General features: G+C 48.0%; 1 protein-coding gene across 17 annotated transcripts in view; it reads left to right on the plus strand.

The window, feature by feature from the left end:
- Positions 1-4,486: 4,486 nt before the first annotated feature.
- Positions 4,487-19,962, plus strand: part of CADPS (calcium dependent secretion activator) — a 205,285-nt gene continuing 189,809 nt past the window's right edge. For all 17 annotated transcript variants that reach the window (XM_085072396.1, XM_085072395.1, XM_085072398.1 and 14 more), the window contains exon 1: positions 4,487-4,977. In XM_085072396.1, coding sequence (XP_084928522.1) covers positions 4,594-4,977 — 384 coding nt within the window. In that variant the 5' untranslated portion in view covers positions 4,487-4,593. The remainder of the gene's footprint in view (positions 4,978-19,962) is intronic.

Consider the following 19,962-nt stretch of genomic DNA (forward strand, 5'->3'; position numbering starts at 1 on the left):
CAAGAGTAGCAGCCAGCAGGCACCGTGTGATTCCTGGGGAGCTGGCACTGGACAGTACTGTCAAAAATCAGGAGCTGCTCTGCAGTCAGTCTCAAAGTGAGGGTGAATCCCCGCTGGGGTCCCTGCACACCCCTCCAGTGTTCTCTGTTCCACACCCTGCATATTGCACATACAAGGCAAACCATCTCAGGCTCATTAAAACAGCACCACCCAAGCTGGAGTAGGGATAGGGGCTAGTGAGTGCAGGGGGTGACCAGTGGGGAGAAGCAGTGAGTTCCCCAGCACTAGAGTCTGTGCTTTGACTTTGCTTTCAAATCTCATGTTCAGTGCAAGGGATTTGCAAATGACCTCATGTTCCACCAGGGAAGATTTAGAGTGGATATTAAGGAAAAATTTCTTCACTGAAAGCATGGTCAGGTATTTGAACAGGCTGCCCAAGGAAGTGGTGGAATCAGTATCCTTGGAAGTGTTGAAAAGGTGTGTGGATGTGGCCCCTGGGGACATGATTTAGTGGTGAATATGGCAGTATTGGGTCAACAGTTAGTCCTTTCAGCCCTAATGATTCTATGATTCTATCATATTCCATGGCCACAAAGGATCTCAAGGGAGGCTAAACAACGCAAGAGATGAGCCTCACTCTCTCTTTCCTCTTCTAGACAGTCCCTGCAACTCCCTGCCATCAGTGCACATAGTTTTTACAAAGGCGCTAATTGCTTCCAGCTTTCATAAATATTCTGGTTTAGGCCTTTAACCAGGATTAATAAAAAGAGCGTGGGTTTGTTTGGTTTTCGTGCAAATGTGAGCCTCCCTGAGGGAGATATTCTGTTAAGCTCTCCCAAATGGCTGCTTTAAGTGAAGTTTACTCTTTCTGAGGGTTTCTCCCAAGCCTTGGGTCCTGCCCGTGTACACAGGAACTCTCTTCCCAAAGCCAGGGCCTCTGTTTCAGCTCTGCTTTTCCTTACAGCCATTTCCACAAATCATTGTCTGCACTGATTTCCCCTCTCTAATGGGAATAAATGGAGAGGGATACCAATGCTACAGTAGTGATTTTTTCTGATATCAGCAGGTTCTATCCTCTGACACTGTACAAAATGGAAACAAATTTGAAACATTTCACAAAATACTTTTACTATTCTTCATCCAACTCTGTTTTCAACACCTCCAGCTGCCTGGAATCTCCTTTACACAGCTGCCGTGGCTCCAGCCATGAGAGGTGGGAAGCGTTTTGCCCTCAGCAGGGATGGGTGTGTGTGTATTTGCTGCTCCTTGTTTGTAGTGCAAACAGAAGCAGGCACATAGGTGGAGTATTCCCTCATGGTGAGTATTGCCTCTTACTGGAACCTGCAAACAGAGCTGGCAAGCAGGTACCTTGGATCTCGTTTAGTAATTGTTCTGGAAAGTGTTTTAGCAGATGCAATTAACTCATTATGCTGGGAACAAATATGTCGGGGCAGATTTTTAAAACCTCTTGGAGCCTGTTCCAAAGGGAAAAGCTAGAAAGGACTATGAGTTTTTGCAGCTGTGTTGGATCTTGAAAACGAACTACCCAGCATTAGGCATCCTTTTAACCCAAAGAGCCTTTGTTTTAGCATCTTGAGAAAACAGCAACACCAATATAACATCAAAAATTACTTAGCTAATGCTCTTATTTATCTATATTTACCTGCTCGTGATGGGTAATTACACAAGTACCCAGCATGAAATAATACCACTGGAAGTTAGGCACACATAATTTTCATGATCACTCCACTGCTTCCCTTCCTGCATGATGCTAGACAGACTGCCTTACAATAAGATGCCAACAACTGTAAGTGAGAGATATTTTAGAGGAAGCTGTCCAGATCTCTCTGGACAAATATGGCATTTGGAAAAACAGAGCAAGAAGCCTGAGAAATTTTGACCTGATTCTTTCCTTTATTCAGTAAAAAGCATGAACATTTTAACTGTACATTCAGACACAGCTGCTGGGAAAACATGGCTGGGTGAATTAAGGAAATAAAGTGTTGATCACATTGACAGTGATGTGTCCCTGCTTCTCTGGAGCAGCAGAACTTCCAGATGAACCTTGACTAATCATATCTGGATATTCAATCAGGTTCTTTCAAACATAACCGAGTTCAAGGTTCTCCAGTGAGCCAAATCTCACCCTCTAAAGGATAAATATAATTCTGAAGGCTCCTAAAAAAAGAACATTCGGGGTTTTTTTGGTGCTTGTATGTATCTATTTTGCATCAATTAATTTAAGGAATCTTTTCTGACAATCTGTCAAAAAAGTCAATCTGTCTTTGTAGTTAGATACTCAATGTCTGTGATGTTCCTATCAGCAAAAGTTGCTTCTGTCATCCCCAGCTGCTTTCCTCTAGCAAATCCACCTCTGCAGAGTAACCTCAATAATCAGAGCAACCACCACAGAAAGAAAACCTTTCATAACAAATGGTCCAATTTTTCTCTGATCATCTGAGAGAGCTTTATTGCTGTGTTGTCCAGGAGAGGGAAGACAGAGAGCTGCAGCTTCTGTACATCTACCTCCTCAGCTATGAGGGAGAGCACATGCAGCCTCATGTCACAGATTTTTTTCCATTCTCCTATACAATAAATGGCATTTCTTTCTTGAAAACTCAAAGACTTCTGTTTTCTCCTCTCTTGTATGATCACCTACACATAATATCATTATAGGCACTGATTTAATTTATTCAGTTTTTTTCTGCACTCACAGTTGGCACAACTGGACTCAGGGCAATGGGCTTTTTTATGGATAATATAAAAATGGCATCAATTTAAAAAAAAAGGAAATGTGAAACTAAAAGACAACTAAGATCATAAGAGAACTTCACTGAGGAAAAGACTTTGGAGACATCCTATCACGCTTGTGGTAGTTGTCTTTGCATTAGCCAGGTCAGGGGTCAATGCCAGGCCAAATGGCACTAGCAGGTGATAAATGACCTGTCCCCCCTAGCAAGGGAGTGGCAGCACAACTACACACCTTGGGCGAGCAGGGTTATTTGCATCACAGCGACGACATCATGGTACTTCTATTTGTTTGTGTGGAAGAACAATAAATAGGGAGGTATGAAGTGAAAGGATACTGAGAAAGGCTAAGTGGGGCTGAAAAATCTCTTCCTGACTTCAGCTTGGACCAGCTCCTGTCACTGGGAAGCACATGGAAAACTTTGTTTGCAGGAACTTTACAATTTTGCTCTTCCTCACAAGGAGTTCAGCATGCTCAGAGCTTCCCACATTGCTGGCAGGACACACACCACGGAAAGGTGATGTGCAGAATGCCCCAGCTCTAGCAGGTAAGGCTGATGGAAATGGAGAAAACCATTTTTTGCTCTGTACACCATTTTTCCAGTCACTTCTCAAGGCTTTCGGAAATGCCAGACCCAGAAGTTTTTCCAGACTCATCTGCTACACTAAGCTTTTAATTAGAAGTAGGCAAGAAGCTTGGAGAGCCCAGCTGTTGCGAAAACGGTGGAACACGTCGTGAGAAGCAGCGCCTGTCTCCTCTCCCGCAAGCTATTCTCACAGCCCCATCACCAGGAGCCGATGTTTACCTATTCTCCCTAAATATTTATTAACATGAATTAACAGGTGACAGGTATTTTGACATTTACAAAAGAAGCATCGCTAATTGAGTCGAAGAAAAACCAAACCTTGAAAACACCCACCGACCACAAATACACATGTACACACAAATGAAGTCTCAATCAGATCTGAAAATCACCGAAAATTAAACCACTGAAAACACAAGACGTCTTTACTGACTCATCCCTCAGAGTGGCTCCTGAAGTCCTCAAGTTGCCCCAGGTAATCTTCAAGGCATAACACCACGATATCTTTATATGTGTAATAATTAGTAACTTGGGTGAAATATTTATCAGTAGTATTGCTTTTCGATGAAGATTTTTAGCTGCACTGGAGTCCAAGAAGAGTTGCTTGGTGGAAAACAAGCACTGCGAGCCTCAGGTCTGTGTGGCTCAGGGTGTTGTGGGGACACAGCGATGTCTGTGTGGGGCTGTGGGGGCACAGGAGGGACACTGCTGTCTGTGGGGACACTGAGGACACAGCGGTGTCTGTGTGTGGTTCGGAGGTTGGGAGGGACAGTGGTGTCTGTGGTTACACCGCGGGGACAGCAGCGCCTGTATGGGGCTGAGGACACCGCGCTGTGTGGGGCTATGGGGACACCGCGGGCACAGCCGCGCCTGTGTGGGGCTGTGGGGACACTGAGGGCACCGCGATGCCCGTGTGGGGCTGCGGGGACACGGCGGGCCCAGGCTCCCGTCGGGCTGTCCCCCCGCACCGCTCGAGCGCCCCGCCGCCGCGGCCACAGCCATGGCGCCCGCGGAGTTCCCACCGGGCATGCGCAGGGCCCGCTCGGCGCTCGCTCCCCTCGGCCCGCGCGTGCAGCACCGCGGCCAGCGCCCGCGCGCACGGGGCGGGGCGGGGCGGCGCGGGGGCGCGCGCGGGCGCGGCGGCGCGCGGAGCCGGAGCCGGAGCCGGAGCCGGGCACGGACACGGGCGCGCCGAGCGGAGCGCAGCCCAGCCCAGCGCAGCCCGGAGCTCGCCCGGCCGAGCGCAGCCGTCGCCGCCGCGATGTTGGACCCGTCGTCCAGCGAGGAGGAGTCGGAGGAGCTGGTAGAGGAGGAGAGCGGCAAGGAGCCGCTGGCGCCCGCCGCGGCGCGGCTCTCGCCTAGCCGCCCCGGCGAGGGCCCGGGCGGCGGCGGCGGCGGCGGCGGTGCCGGCGGCGGTGGGAGCGCCGGGGGGCTGCAGCCCGGCGGGCGCGGCAGCAGCGCGGCGCGGCCCGCCAGCCCCAGCCCCTCGGTGGCCAGCGAGAAGGAGAAGGATGAGCTGGAGCGGCTGCAGCGGGAGGAGGAGGAGAGGAAGAAGAAGCTGCAGCTCTACGTCTTCGTCATGCGCTGCATCGCCTACCCCTTCAACGCCAAGCAGCCCACCGACATGGCCCGCCGGCAGCAGAAGGTACCTGCCGTGCCCTGCCCTGCCCGGCTCTGCCCCGCCGGCCAGGCCCGGCCTCTCCTCTCCATCACCCAGCTCCAGCTGCTCTCTGCCTGCTCCTGCCCTCCTACCCCCTGCCATCCGCCCACCTGCCTGCCCCTGCTTACCTACCCCCCTGCACGCTCCCCTGGATACCCCTCTGCCTGCATCCCAGCCCAGTCCTCGCCTCTCCTGCTGCTCCCCAGGCCTGCAGCTGCCCGGGCACCCCAAGGGCACTCCCGGCACAGGGCACCTTGGGCCCACGTGCTGCGGTTAGCTGGCAGCAGCTCTGTCCCGGGGCTCGGGGAAGCCCCCTGACCCCTTGTCACCCTCTGTGCTGCTCCCCGACGTGGTCTCCCACACAGAGCCGGCGCGGTGACATATATCATTGCTTCTAGTTACGCAACATTTTGATTCGGGAAGTTTGGAATGTTGGCCATCTAAAGGTTGTCGAAAGGAGAGAAATGGGTTATGTTGGTGGAAAACACCAGGCGCGTGCTCTTGCCTCCTGCAAAGGGACTCAACTCCATGCTTACTGCAAAGTTTGCTGAACTGGGAGTGCTGGCACTGACTTGGGGAGTTGCTGATTCTCATTTCAACTTCTTGAAAGTGTTTGTGTACGGTGAGCTCCCCAAGACCGGATTCCCGGCAAAATGCGGCAGCAGAGGTTTGCCACTGAAGTCTCTGCCACAGTCCTGAGTCTTCCTCCCCAAGTGCGTCACCACGGCAGGGCCGCGTGCTGCTCCAAGCAGAGGCTGGGCAGGAGAGCTTTGCCTGGGCTCCCCATCTCCAGGAGCCGTCCTGGAGCTTGTTTCTCCTCTAAGGCACAAGCTCATGGGCCAGGGCAGAAATGGAGTTTCTCCTGGATGTGGATACAGGCGTCTTTCAGTTAAATGCAGACAACTTTTTTCCCTGTGGCAGAGTTAGGTCTGTGATGTAACGTAGCTCTCTGGAGCAGCTGGCCATTATTTTGTCACCATTTTCAGTTGAGTTTCTTAGGCTGCAGTTTTAGCCTTGATACTGTTCAGTGTTCAGAAATGACCTTTATAATTCAGGCAGACTCCTGGATGTATTGATGCAAACGACATTCAGTTCTGCTACACCACAGGACTATTATTAGTCATTGCAACATACGGAGGTAGGAAAGTGTATCCGTACTGTATCATGTAGTTTAAAGGCAATATAGGACAATCTGGTGTTGCTGGAAGGTTGAATGATCTGCTTTTGTTTGCTGAGCAAAGTGCATAGCTGAAATGATAGCCAGATTTGGAGTTTCTTTTATCTGTTCTTTTTGCCTACAACCCTTTTCAACAGATTGTGAATTTCCAAAGTAATCTTGGCTTTTGTTTCCAATGCAACTTCTTCATGTTAGAGAAAGATGATGAAATCTACATTATTGTTAGTTTCACAGAAATAAAATAAGTCCTGCAACTGTTTCTCACGTGGAAGTGAACTGAAATTGACAAGTAGTTTATCCAAGGGAGCACACAGCATCTTAGCAGTCCAGAGGAGAGTGGCTGGGAAGGACAGTTTATAGTGCCTGAAATCAAAATAGTTTACTGTGAAAAGATAAGAGAGAAGGGAAAAAGAAAAGGTGGGGAATAAAGTGCAGGTGAAACAAAGAAATGAGGAGTAATGAGAAAAATTACAAACTGGCAGCAATACTCAAGGGTGTGTGGAAGTTACACAGGATCTTGGGAGGAAATCCATTCTCTGTGAAATAAAGAACATAGGGAAGCATGTCCAGTTTAACACATATAGCTAAAATAGGTGTGTCTTGGGGGCTGACCATCTCCCCTCAAACTTAGCAGTGAAGTGGAATTGGGAAAGCTAAATTTAACATAACACATGTTAAATTTAATTTACCCTTTTAAAGGCGAATTAATTCTGGTTTTTTGTCTTCTCTATATCCCTATATTCAGTTGTCATGCTGGGATAGGTCCTTGCCTGTTTTTCTTAGTCATGACTCCTGTTGAAGTCAGTTAAAGGTCTGCCAGGGCCTGGAGTTTGTTGCTGAACTTTATGTGCTCTTCTGCTTTGGTTTCCTCACACATTCCTCAGGGAAAGTGCACCTTTCCTTCTCTGGCTGGAGAGGGACCAGAGGGTGAAGGTGTGGGACTTGTCCCCTCTTGAGCTTTGGTTGCAGTGTGTTGGTTTGGTCTTGAGTAATGATGAAAATACCAGGTGCTCAAGACTCACCAGAGTGGAATAAATGTGTTTTGCTTCTTAGGGGGAAGGTGAGAGAAAACTGAGTTTTGGTCCTGCTCTAATGGGGCTGTTGGGTCAGTTTGTTCATCAGCAGAGGAGGGATAAACGGCTTCCTTTGCCATGTGGCATTTGCCTCTCCACCCGCACAGTCTGCTGTTTGCCAGGGAAGTGTGTCATCCTTGGAGTAATGGGGAGCAGAAGACCCCCCAGCATTGTCACTTGCAGTCTCCAGGCTGGTGTGCAGGACCACACTCCCTCCTTTCCCAGTGGTGCCGGACAGAGAGGCTGCAGAGGGAGTTCTGCATGTTTGGGCCCCTGGAGATGCCAGGGCCTGACCCTGGCCATCTGTCCACTGCAGTCACTGCCCCTGGACAGAGCATCTGGGACACCCACTGGGGCTCTGCCCAGGTGAGGGGACCTGGCTTCATGCCAGGCTGCTCAGAGCCCACAGCCACGTCAGGGAGGTGCTGAGCAGCCACCACAGAGATGCCTGGGCACAACTGTGCAGCGATGAGGGCTGGTAATCTGTCCCCAGTTCTGCTCAGGTTCTGCCCAGTGCTGGAAGGAAAGGGATGAGGTTTGGCTTCACCTGGCTCACTGCTCTGCTGTGTAGCATGGGAGATACTGCCACCCCGAGCACAGCCCAGGCAGGTGACCGTGGCTTTGCAGGTGAGGCAGTGAAGCTGTTGCCCTGCAAAGTGGTTTCCTGGCTGGCTTACCTGATTAAGAAAGCACTGATTTTGTTATCGCCACAGCACTGAAGTTCTTGCCTGGGCTGTAGATCCCTGTGGTACCTCCCCTGAGGTGTGTAATCCTCCCTCCTTGATCCTGCAGCGCTGCTGTGTCAGAGCTGGCAGGTGCCTGGAGCCCTGGGGGCTGCATGTTTGGCACTGTGAATGCACCAGCACAGCACACACTGCTTGTGTAGCCACACACCTGTGCTTGGGAGCTGTAAAATGCAGCCTGGTGTTCTGCAGCACTCATGAACCACTTTGGAATAAAGAGAGCAGTGTTGTTAAGGTGCTGTTGCACCACAAAGGTAATTACTTGCTGTTTGATAAATTAGAATGTATATGAGAGCGAAGAGAGCAGCGGAAAAGTGTGAATGGATGGTGTAGCTGGGTATTTACTGCACGTGGGCATGACAGCATTGCTTGTTTACACCAGCCACAAACTCTGTTTCAGATTTCCAGATGAATTTAAACAGATGCCACTCAGAACTGATATTTTTTTTTATCCTGACACACCAGAAATTTCAGCAAGAGAGTAAAAATTGTTTTTTTAGATCAGCGTGTTCAAGTCTACACTTCTGTTTTGGGTTTATCTTGATGTTTATGGTGTAAGGCTCCACTTGAGTAACTACTCATCTGTGATGTCTACCTGTAAGTTCTTTTATTTACATCTCACTAGCAGTGTTTCCTAAGGGAAAAGAAAAAAGGCTTATTAGATACCTGCCTGTGCTGTCTTACTTCCCACTTAGGTTTCTTTTTTAAGCCACCACTGAATTCCAGGCACATTTGAGATACAGATAGTGGTCTGCAAGATACTCATCCCTGAAAAGCTTTGTGAAAACAGGGAGAATTCATTTTTATCTTCTGGCCCAGGTGGGAGGAAGGTAAGTGTTTGGGCAGCTCTTACTAGATCCTGGGGAATCTGAGCAAGAGACCTACTGAATGTGGAGGAAAAGCTCCCAGCAGAGCTTACAGTATTGCTGCACATGGAAGGCTCCAGCCTCATGATCCAGCTCAGGAGGAAAGTGGCTTTGCCAGCTCCATTGCTCTCAGAACAAAGTGTTTTATTACTGCAGATGGCACTGAGCTTGGTAATTGTTTTCCCAGGATGTATGTAGTCTTTTCTCTAGCTCATGCTGATTTGTTGGAAGTAGAGTTCAGACGACCAGCCGTGCTTGGTGCCTCTTCCCACTTGATCCTAACTCTCTGAAGCCTTTGGGAGGAGAGCTCAGCCAGCAGCCTAGGGATGTTGGACAAGGTGTGTGTCTGTAGTGATGCAAACCAAGCATCCTTGGATGTGGGTTGTACCTCTTGCTAAATACCTCCCCAACACAGCAGTCAAAAGGCACAGCACAGCCCTTGGAATCAATGTTTGCCCCTTCAAAATAGCATAAACTGAAAACACTCATTGGGAAAGGGGCAGCAGGAAGAACTTGTTAGGAGATAAAATGTGGGGAGCACATTAGGTCAGACATCGCTGCACTCATGGTTGCTATTGCCTGTTTTCTTTGCTGCAGAGCAAGGGACTAGTCAGGCAGGAGAGTAAATCAGTTCCCAGTGGGATAAATGTGGGATGAAAAAAGTTCCAGCTTAGTTGCAGATTACCAGGGCTACTCCTGGGAGAAGTGGCTCATGATTTGGGTCCCTGTGTAAGCCTGTGGGATGACGTCAGGTGCATTAGCAAAATTCTCAGTCAAATTCAGCAAAGCGCTTAAGCTTGTGCTTTGCTGAATAGTGATTGATTTAAGCACAGTGCTTAATGCAGAACAGGTGTGAGGGGTCAGCAACTGTTAAATTGGTTACTGAATACTGAATTTCTGCTATTTCAGCAGGCACACAGATGCTACAGCAGTTAGGAACATAGTAAAGCTAGTGCAGCCTTCCAAGTAACCACGCAGTTCTTCCCTATCATGGGTTGGCTTGCTACTCTACTGCCATATTTACACAACTTCTCTCATAAAACCACCAACACATTGCTCTTCTGGGACAGACCCTGACTCAGGTGGCGTTGGGACTTGTTTTAGCAGCTTTCTGCTTGAGGAATTCATTTTTGTGGTCAGATTCTGTTCTGCTGGCCCCAAGAAACCCTTGGAGATTTTTTGTTTTCTCAGCTCTGCAGGGCAGGAGAGGTAAAGAAGATGCTCTACTTGTTTTCTGTCTGTTCCTCAGTTGCTGTCTAGTGCTGTTTAAGAAGGAGATGCAAGGTCCAGGAAGCTCTCAAGCACGTGCTGGACCTTTTGCACAACTCTGTAGTTGCAGCAAAGCTTGCAGGATAATTATTTGTGCTATGCCTATACAAATCTTGAAGAGTAGGTAGGGTCTGGTTTCACCACTTAGATGGCTCAGTGTGGGCACAGACCATTGCCACCATCAAACAAGAGCTGTGTGTGTGTCTGGGCTCTTGGCTGGGGCTGTCCCCAGCTCTGTGCCAGCCCCAAAGTGAAAGTGAGCCTGCTTGCAGGGCATCACAATGAGGAGGAAGGTGATGGCACATCTGACATGCTGTGCTTTGTAGCAGCGTGGAGTGCAGAATGTGATTATTGTGCTCAAATTGTCTGGAATCTGCAGAAAATGGTTATTTTCAGTTAAAACACTTACCATTTATTTTCCCAGTGCCTTATCTTAATTTAATTCTAGGAGATATTAAATATTTGTCATACTTTGGCTATTTATATACTTGCAGCTTATTGGATTGTGAGGCAGGTAATTAAAAAGACCAGGCTGTGAGCTTGGTCTTTGGCTGTTTTAAAACTTTGCAGTTTCTGATCCACAGCCTGACATTTCAATTATTGTGGGTGGCACCTCTTGGGCCAGAGATGTTATGAACTAAGAGTGGAGAAGTCTTATCAGATCATGCAGCTCCAAGCCCTGCTAAAGTCCCTTGTTTCCAAAAGGTGTAATTTATGGCCTTGCTTTGCATAGTCTAGACACTCTCCCCGAAGCACTTTGCCTCTTGCAAAACTTGTAATTTCTTCTGCTGAATGGTGAGTCACTTGTTTGCCGTTCACCTAAGTGGAAAGTGGTTGGCAAGTCATCTCCCTATGCAATTTTTTGTTAGCTGGAGAAATATTTAATTTGTCTTAGCTTGTTCAACAGTAGCAGCCCAGCCATCACAACTCTGCTACTAGCAGTGTATGTATACAAACCCCAGAGCTACTGCCAGTGCTGTAGTTCAGGGCGGTACAAGGTAAACATCCTATTTCTATTTCATTATGTAAACTTGATCAGTATGTTAAGACCAATCAATATAGTATGATCAATAAAGCTGTTGCTTAGGTGGTGTTGATGTGAATCCAGCTAGTGGCTTCAGCAGGGCCAGGGGTTCACCCACAAAGTGATGTCTAGAAATCACATATTTTAGTGTGTATTTGAGAATTAAGACTAATTAAAACAGTAGAGTTCCCTTAAAATAGCAGATAAGGAGATGTTCCCTGGTGGTGAGCAGCTCCTCTCTGTTTGTCACCCAGGAGGATGGGTGGGACTTGATGGGTAGCCCCTCAAAGGTCTTCCCTTTCTGGAAATAGAACAGGGTGAGGTCCAAGGGAAGGTGGCACCTAACAGCCCAGCTATTTTAGAGTGTGCTGCAGGCATGGCAGGACTAGCAGAATTGTCTCCTTACCTTGGATGCTCCTTATGCAGGTGGCACCACCAGCTCCCCGTGGGTCAGAATTGGGCCATCCTTCTTGAAGGGCATGATCCAAAGTCCAGCAATAGGCTCCAGCTGCCTCTTCATGAGAGTGGGAGAGGGAATATGCAAGAGATGGGAGTTCCCCAGAGTCATTACCTTGTAGGTACTGACAACAATACGTAGAGCATCCTAACCTGACACTTGCTTAGGAAGAAGTTATTTGTGGATACAGGATATTTGGGTTGCCTCGACCGGATTTTTCTCTGAATTGCGTGGGCTTCATGTTTAAAACTGGACATAAAGTGCAGTTGCTGAGTGTTTGATGTTAACCTTTTGAAACTGTTGTTTCAAAAGGTGCTTTTAGTGATAATATTTGGTATTGTTTGTCTGTGATTCGGGCTGATAAAGTCAGACGTTTCCTAGAATTTAAACACCTGAGTCAAAATGTCATGCAAATATTTATTCAGCTTGGGGTAAGTGATGCTGTGTTTGTAGTTGTTGTAGTTCAAAACCTGTCTGTCTACTTCACAGTACGGTTGGGAGCTTAGACTTTAAGTAGTGTCAGGTGTGTACTGATCCTCATGGGCGTCTCCCCATACCCAAATGTTAATATTTGATGAAGAAACTTAATGAAATCTAGATTTAGTAATGTTTTTCCTGGCCAAAAGGGTGGAAATTTTTTTTTTTTTTGGTGACGGTGCTGCAGTGTGTTTATCTTTGGGGACTGGCAGTGCAATGTGCATATCTCAGAAGAGCCCCATTGACTTTGGTAGGACTTCGGGCTGATGCCACAATGCATTTGTACAAATACCCTGGCAAACAAGGCTGATGGTCCAGCAGTGGCCTTTTGTGATCTGGTGTACTAAATTAGGGTGACATTCACACAAGGGCAGGGTGCTTTTTGGCTTTATAAAATGAAGAGTTTTCAAATCCAGCTTTGTCTGCAGACCTCCTGCAGACCACCTCCTGCTCCCTTTTGGGGTGGGATTTAGATCCACACTTGATGATTTGGGATTAGCATTTATGAAATGGATCTGATCCTTTACAAGCATGGAGCAGTGACCCTGTCCCTGCAAGTCTATCACTCGCTGTTTGTCTTCAGCCAGGTGAAGAATCTTCAGGGAAAAGAATCTTCAGGGAAAAAAACTCAATAAACTTTTTGGCAGTGGAAAAGAAGTACCTGTTTTGGATGTTGTCGTTGCCTGATGCACTTCTGCAGGAGAAAGAAGCCTTGTATCCAGCGCAGCTGCAGCACTGTGGTGTGCACAGTCTCAGTTCAGTCCCTTGGAGCAGGGATAAAAGGGGGTGGTTTAGCTCCCAGTTACTTGTCTGGTACAGGGGAGGAAAGTCACAGTGAGGAAAGGCTGTTTTCCAGGCACACACGTTGAGGAGCTCCTGATAGAAGAACCTATTTGTTAAGAAATGTCTTGTTGAAAAAGTCTCACAGGCTGCCTTGTAAAGATCATCAGCCGTGCCTGTTGCAACATTTGAATTTCATCCTGAGCACCTACGGAGCTGGAGAGGATGGTGCTGGGAACTTGCAGATTCTGAAAGTTTGTAGCAACCACTGATGTCTGTTGTTGCAGTGTGTGTTTTCAATCGATGGAGGTGCATGGGGCTCACAGACTCCAGTAGGATGCCATTCTCCCTTTCCTGGGCAGTTCGTGAAGTTACCAGAGCAGATGATGCTAAGTTGGTGTTGCCCTGCAGTGCAGAAAGCTTCATCCTGTGGAAGGATTTTACAACTTTAGGCACCCCTAAAGCCACAACCCACAAGTTTTCCCTCCCCTCTACATCACAGGGGAGCAGCCCCTTGCTTTCCTTGGAGCCCCTCAGAGAGAGGCAGTGATTTGCCTTTGTTGGTAGGGATGTGGGTGTGTGCTTGAGGGTCATTTCAGAGCCCAGGGTGTCATAGCTGACATACAGACTCTGGCTGGGACAGGAGAGGACAAGGCACCTGGCTGGTGGCATCCTAATGACATAAAGAGTTTTGGGTTGATACTTGGCTGTCAGAGGGAAAATAGACCAGTGCTCCCAAATACAGCTCCATGTTCACTGATGTTGGTTGAACAAAAAGGCACCCACCAATCTGATTTCCAGCTGGTGCTTTGCTTGGAAACAAACTCTTACCCCAAGGAGTGATTTGGAGGAGCCCTATCCAGCCAGTTGGCCAAGTGAACCTAAATACTGCAAAGACACTTTGGGAAGAAATTTCTGGGCTTGCTCTGGCCAGCCTTAATTTGTGGCTGGTGTGGTGTCCCTCAGGTCTCCCTGTCTCTGTTTGATGGGTGTGGGCTGGGAAGGAGCATTCAGGTGTGATGTTTTAGGCACAGAAAATACTGGATGATTTGGAAACAATTAGGTTCAGCCATCCAAAAGTTCTGTTGGACTGCTGCTGGTGCTGCCAGGGGCTGTAGCTTTTGCAAGGAGGCGGTTTTGCTTTGCCTGGTGTGCTGTTGCAGGGGGTCAGCTCCTCCCACACCTCAGCAGCAGAGGATTTAGGCAGCTGGAAGGTGATATGGGTATCACATAAGCAGAACATCAAGCAAAAGGCAGTTTTCTTCTGAGATGACAACTACCTTTTCCTGATTCAGCAAGAGGGCACAAACGCTTTGCATGTTGCATGTGACGAGTGTGCTTTTACTGTCTCCACCCCTAGACTTCCCTCCTTCCTAGCACACTGCTCCCATTCTTTTTGCAACCAGAGATGACAGCCTTGTCCCTGCCTCGGAAGGAAGCTAATGGGGTGACGCAGCAGGAGCCAGCTGCCTTGCTACCTGCATGGTGACAGTGCAAGGAGGAAGGAAGGACATTGCCAGCACTTCTTCAGCCACGGGCAAGGCTGCGTGACCCGAGAGCGGTGCACGCTGCAAAAACCAGCACTGTGCCTCCCACCCCAGCTCCAGAGACCCTCTGCCAGCGAGACCTCTAGGCAGAAGCCATCTGCTGCTGTTATCTGGGGACATGCAGCTGTCTGAGCTTCACGGGGCTGGTTTTTGGTGCATAGCCAAGAGCTAGCTGGAGTTAGGACTGCAGAGACTTGGTGTGTGCTCAGTCATTTGTGAGGGCAGAGCAGCTCCTGAGCATGGATTGATGCCTATGCTCTGCAGTGGGAAGGAACAGGGAGCTGGGAAGGGCACCAGGCCTGGCTGAGGGAGTTTAGAGTTGGGAAGTGTCAGCTTTGCTCCCTCCCTTTATCAGGTGTTTGGTGCTTCAGTCTGCAAACTTTCCTCCTCTGGAAGGGTGGCTGTGAAGGAGCTGGGGCAGGGAGGAGGGATTGCTGACAGTTCTCAGGTCTGGCTGTGTTTTCTTTTTCCATCTCCCATTTCCTCTGCATCAGGCATGCCCAGGGCTATACAGGGATGGTGGAGGATAATACTTTTCTAGCCTCTAGCCATCTCAAGAGAGAGCTGGTGTCCTCAAAAGACTTGAGTTGGTCATGCAGTGGTGCATTATGTTGGCCAAGTCTCTGATTGGTATGATTTCTGCTTGTTTAGGCTCCTGGACTTCAGTGGTGCCTTCTACTCTGAAAGTTGTTGGCTGTAATTCTGCAAAGACCCTACCTCTGCCTTCAGCTGGGGTCTCATGGGTTTTATCTACTCCAAGGGCTACTTCTTTCCCCAGATCTCTCATGACACATTCCTGCACAGCCTGAGCCACATGCCACGGGAATGATGGAGGATGTGGGATGTGAATTTGGCACATGAATTACACTTTTAAACTTTTGATTTTGCTTGTTTTTAAGTGCTGTTACAAGTGCATGTGCTTGTGCAAGGATTATGAACTGAGCAGGATGGGGTCTCCATGGGTATTGTTAGATTTGTCCATCAATAGTGAAAGCCACTGGAGTGCATGGACTCCAGTGCCATACACATTGCTGGCTGATGTAAAATGGGTGTTTCTTCCTAAGGCTGCATTGCATCCCTGCTGCTGAACTTTTATTTGGATTTCCTCAAACTATGACCTCTGAAGCTCTGTGGCAAAGCTCCTGCTTGGTGCATATTTCATGCAGCAGGACGTGAGTGATAGAAATTCTTCCTGTAATTTCATCTCTCTATAAACTCCCTTCTCTCAGCTTCTGTCACACACCAAAATATTCCTTTCTGCACAGAAGTCACCCCAAAAGTGAATCAGATCCTGCTGAGCAGGACAGTCTTCCCACCACCTATTTATAGTGCATGCAATTACCCTCCATGCATCTCGGAATTCTAATTGCCTTTTTATTGCTGTTTAGTAGTGTGTTAAAGGTTTTTGAATGCTCATGCCTTGTTTTCTCATTAGCTCTATTTATCCCTCCTTTGGCTCCCTTCCTCAACCTCATCAAATTTAGCATCTTCATGCCTCCAGGGCCTTGGGCAGCTCTGCCACTTCTGACTTCTCCCGAGTCCTCGCTTGCGTTGCTGCTCCAGATGCTTTGTGTTCCCCAGTCTCGCTCTGACGTGCTCTTGGGACCTGTCTCCTGGAAGGGGCTCTGAGCCAGCTATCCCTTTGGGCAGAGTGGCTCAGGGAAGGTGCCTTGGTGTCTCTAAGGCAGCTGCCTTGCATCAGACAGGGCTGTTTAGTGTGATGAGGCTGCCCAGGCAGTTAGGGGCAAGGACATGATTTCCAAATGGGGAGCAACGGTCAAGAGTCTGGGTAGCAGCTGGTGGTAGGGACTGGTGTTGGTAAGCCAGGTGGGAGGCTGGTGCTGTGGCCTGAGGTCCCCTGCATAGATTTGTTTTGTCAGGGTGACCCTGGAGCTGCTGTGTCACCAGTGCTCCCCTTGTGACACGGCCCTTTTTTAAAGCCACAATCTCGTGGGCTGGAGGCACATACAGCTGGCATCACTGGGCTTGCTTTTTTTAGTGCTTTATGTGTACCCTGTACCAGTTTTCATCTGATGGGGTTGTACAGCACCTGGAACTCTTCTGGGTCACTGGGGGCAAGCAGGACCTGTGTTTTTCTCATATATTCTCTTGAGTGCAAAGTCCTTTGCAATGTTGTTGGCTTATGTTTTAGCCTTGTTGTGTGGCATTTCCATAGCTCAGATTAATTTAATTATCCCTTGAGGTGCTTGCTTGCTCACAGTTGTCCAGGACTTTATTGCCCTCCTCTCGTGTATTGAGGAGCCCACACAAATCTGAATCATCAGTAAATGTAATCACGGTGTTTGATGTTTGTTCTTCCAAGTCCCTGATACATACAATGAATGAAAGTAGTCTTAATACCCATCTGTGCCTGCCTTTTCAGCACTTCTTATGTTCCAACATGCATATTTGCTGTGTACAGCTCTGCTGCTTGGTCCTACCAGCATTCGTATTGACCAGAGAAATTAATGTTTTATGTAAAACTGTATCAAAAGCTTTCTCACCCTGTAAGTAATTTATGGCCAGAGCTTGCCCTCAGCAACCTTAGCATGTCTGTTAAGCATGGTGTCTGTTCAGGGAGGGCTCAGTTCAGTAGCCTGCAGTGCTCTGCAGGCTGGGGCTGAGGGTGGGTGAGTGCTCTGTGCTGCCAGCCAGCGTCCAGCATCCCTGCCTGCGGCTGGACTCTGACGTGGTGGCACTTGTGACATGGGCTGTGCAGCGTTACTCTAGGCTGGCATCCTCATCTGTGGGCTCTGGCTGAGTGTGAGGGTTCATTAGTCAACAAGAAAATTACTGAACTGAAACGGCCTGGAGCTCCTTGGTCTCAGTGAGAGTTTGCTGTTTCAGGTTCCTTGTGAAAGGTGAAAGCAAAGGCAGAGCTTGGCATTTCAGGCACTGACTGGGGGCTTGAGCTTGGGCCAGGTTACAGGCTCTGCTCTCTGCTCACTTCTTCCCAAACTCACATAATTATCCAGATCCTTCTCAAGCTGTCATCAATAAGAAGGTGATGAAAATATTTCTCCTTCCCACATACAGCACTGGAAGATGGTGAGAGCTTATGAGATGCAGAGTTAATTGCTTAGTGCAGGATGCAGGGAGCACTGGGGCTGGACCTGGCGAGAGTGGCCGTGCTGGAGCTCAGACACACACAGACTCTGAGCACCAGGGGCTGCCCCTTCCGTGACTTGCTGTGTCCTCCAAGCAGCTTCTACAGCTGCTCCCTCTTAAAATAAGACAGTTAATAGTGTTGCATAATTCATGCTTACAAGTTGTACACATTCGATGATAGAAGGAGCCGATGTTTAATTTACACACATGAGGCTTCATATGGATCTTAACAGCTCTGTGCACAGCAGCCGTGCACCCTTTCCTCCTGTTTACATTTGGGCAGGTGGACAGCAGGCTGCCTGCTGTTTCCATAGGCAGGGCAGTGTCTGGCTTGCCTGCAGCCTGCTCCTCTGACATTTCCTGGGCTTGTCACGGGTGCTGCCCTCCTTCAGCAGGGCACAGGAGGAAGAATTGCGCTGTAATGCAGAAGCAAGACAGGAAAATCTTCATCCTTATTGCTCTCAAAACCCAACTGCTGTATGAAAGGAAGGCAGTCTGGACTCCAGGTTTTGCATTGCTGGGAGCCTGTGGAGCGAGGCTCTGCTCCTGAGGGGGTCTCTCAGGATGCATATGGATGTGCTCTGGCTGCCCTTGCTTGAGGTGCTCTAGGTGCAAACTGCAGCCTTCAGATGTTTGTGATCTGGTGATGGCTCAGGCTTCAGGGACAGCCAAACTGTGACGAACAGGAGATGGGCTTTTAAAGTAGTGTAGCAGCTCAGCTGTCCTCTGTTAAAGCCCACAGGAACAGGAGAAGAGTAAGACCTCTGATTCTTTCCTCTCAGCCAAAGGCATAGGAGCCAGTGGCCAGCCAGAGGCAGCTGCCTTGCTGTTTGGTTGCTGCAGGTTTGGGAGGGAGTTACAGCTGCTCCAGTAGTGTGGCAAATCATCTCCATTTATCTTGTGGTGTTATGCCTCGATGATGTCAGATGGTCTCTTTACATTGCATATATATTCAGACTAAGCAAATCACAGTAGTTTTCCTATTAAAATTTAATGATGAAAGATGACACTTATAAGTGATTTCTTTTCTTTTTTTTCTTTAGCCAGTTGTTTCATTTGCTGTATAACCCTCATGCTAATGGCAATAATCCTTCCTTGCTGTGACTCAGGAGAACAGATGTGCCTTTGAATTTATTTTTTTTTACCTAGACAAAATCTTCATGCTGGTTTGTTTGTTTTTTTTTTTTACAGCTCTGATTACTTGCTTTGCAATGCTGTGACCTATATTCAAGGTGAAACTTGTGATAAATACTTGCTTTGGGGAGAGAGGAACAGCTATGTTTTTTGAGAAGATTAAGGTCTGTCAGGCAGCAATCCTCATTTCAATTAGACATCAAAATGCAAATCATTCAGACTTCAAAGTATGTCAAGGTGAGACTAGAAAGGACTTTAATACATTCTGAGATTAAGTTGAAATCCTTGAGCAGTTTAATTGTTCTTGGTTAGTTATGCTGTCTAGGAATGGTGTGGGGGTAAGTCACAGTTGTGCAAGGAAGCCCTTCAAAGATATTTTTAGTCCCAGGACTTCAGGGGCTATAGAAGGGATTTGTTCACCTGGATGCTTGGGAAGCTTTGCTGGCTTTGGAAGGGGGAATGACAGAGCTTGGGTGGTGGGAAGACTGAAGTATTTTTTTACTTTCTGCTTGAAGAGATTAGCTATGGTTTTATGAAATGTAAATGAAATTTCTACTCTTCCTTCTCTTTTTTTTGTATCTCCTGACTTCTCAAGCAAATATTAATGAAAGAAACTGGGGATGAGAACTAGCAAAAAACCCAACTTGTCCCTGTTGAAACCATGGATACAAGGTCATAACTGTTTATGTAACAAATCTCACAGGATTCAAAATATGTCCTTGGTGTCATTTTGTGCAATTTTTCAGAGGTGTTTATGGAGTCACAGAACTACTTTGCACCAGAAATTGTAACCATACGCTGTAATTGTACATTGTGCACCTCTTTGTACCTTGTTTGGGTGAGCACGATTCGTAGATATGACACAGAAGCTTAATGAAAAAATAGCAAAAATGCAAATTATACATATTTCTTGTTTAAGAAACATTTAATTATGTTAGTATGTAGACTTTGAACTAGAAGAACTTCTGTAGACAGAGAAACTCTCTAATAGTCCATGTTCTAGAGAGCTGGACCTTGTGTGAAGAGCATTTGCAGCCACCTCACATCACCCCCTTCCCAAGGGAGCCAAGCAGACAGTGAGTTCCCCATGGCTGGCAGATCTCCCTGGGCCCCGTGGGGCTGGGGCTCTTTTTGCAAGGCAGGTCTGGGAATTGCTCTTGGGAGTTGCTGGGCCTTGGTAACCAGCAGAGGTGGAAGGGGCTACCAACAGAGAGGCAGAGGCAAAGAAACAACCTCCTGCAGCATGCGGGCTGCTGCTGAATCACTGTTTATGCTGTTTCTGTACCTGCTGACTCGGTGCATGGAAATAGGGTAC

Source organism: Lichenostomus cassidix, chromosome 12 (genome assembly GCF_008360975.1).
Source record: "Lichenostomus cassidix isolate B80296 chromosome 12, HeHo_3.0, whole genome shotgun sequence".
NCBI classification, from domain to species: Eukaryota; Metazoa; Chordata; class Aves; order Passeriformes; family Meliphagidae; genus Lichenostomus; species Lichenostomus cassidix.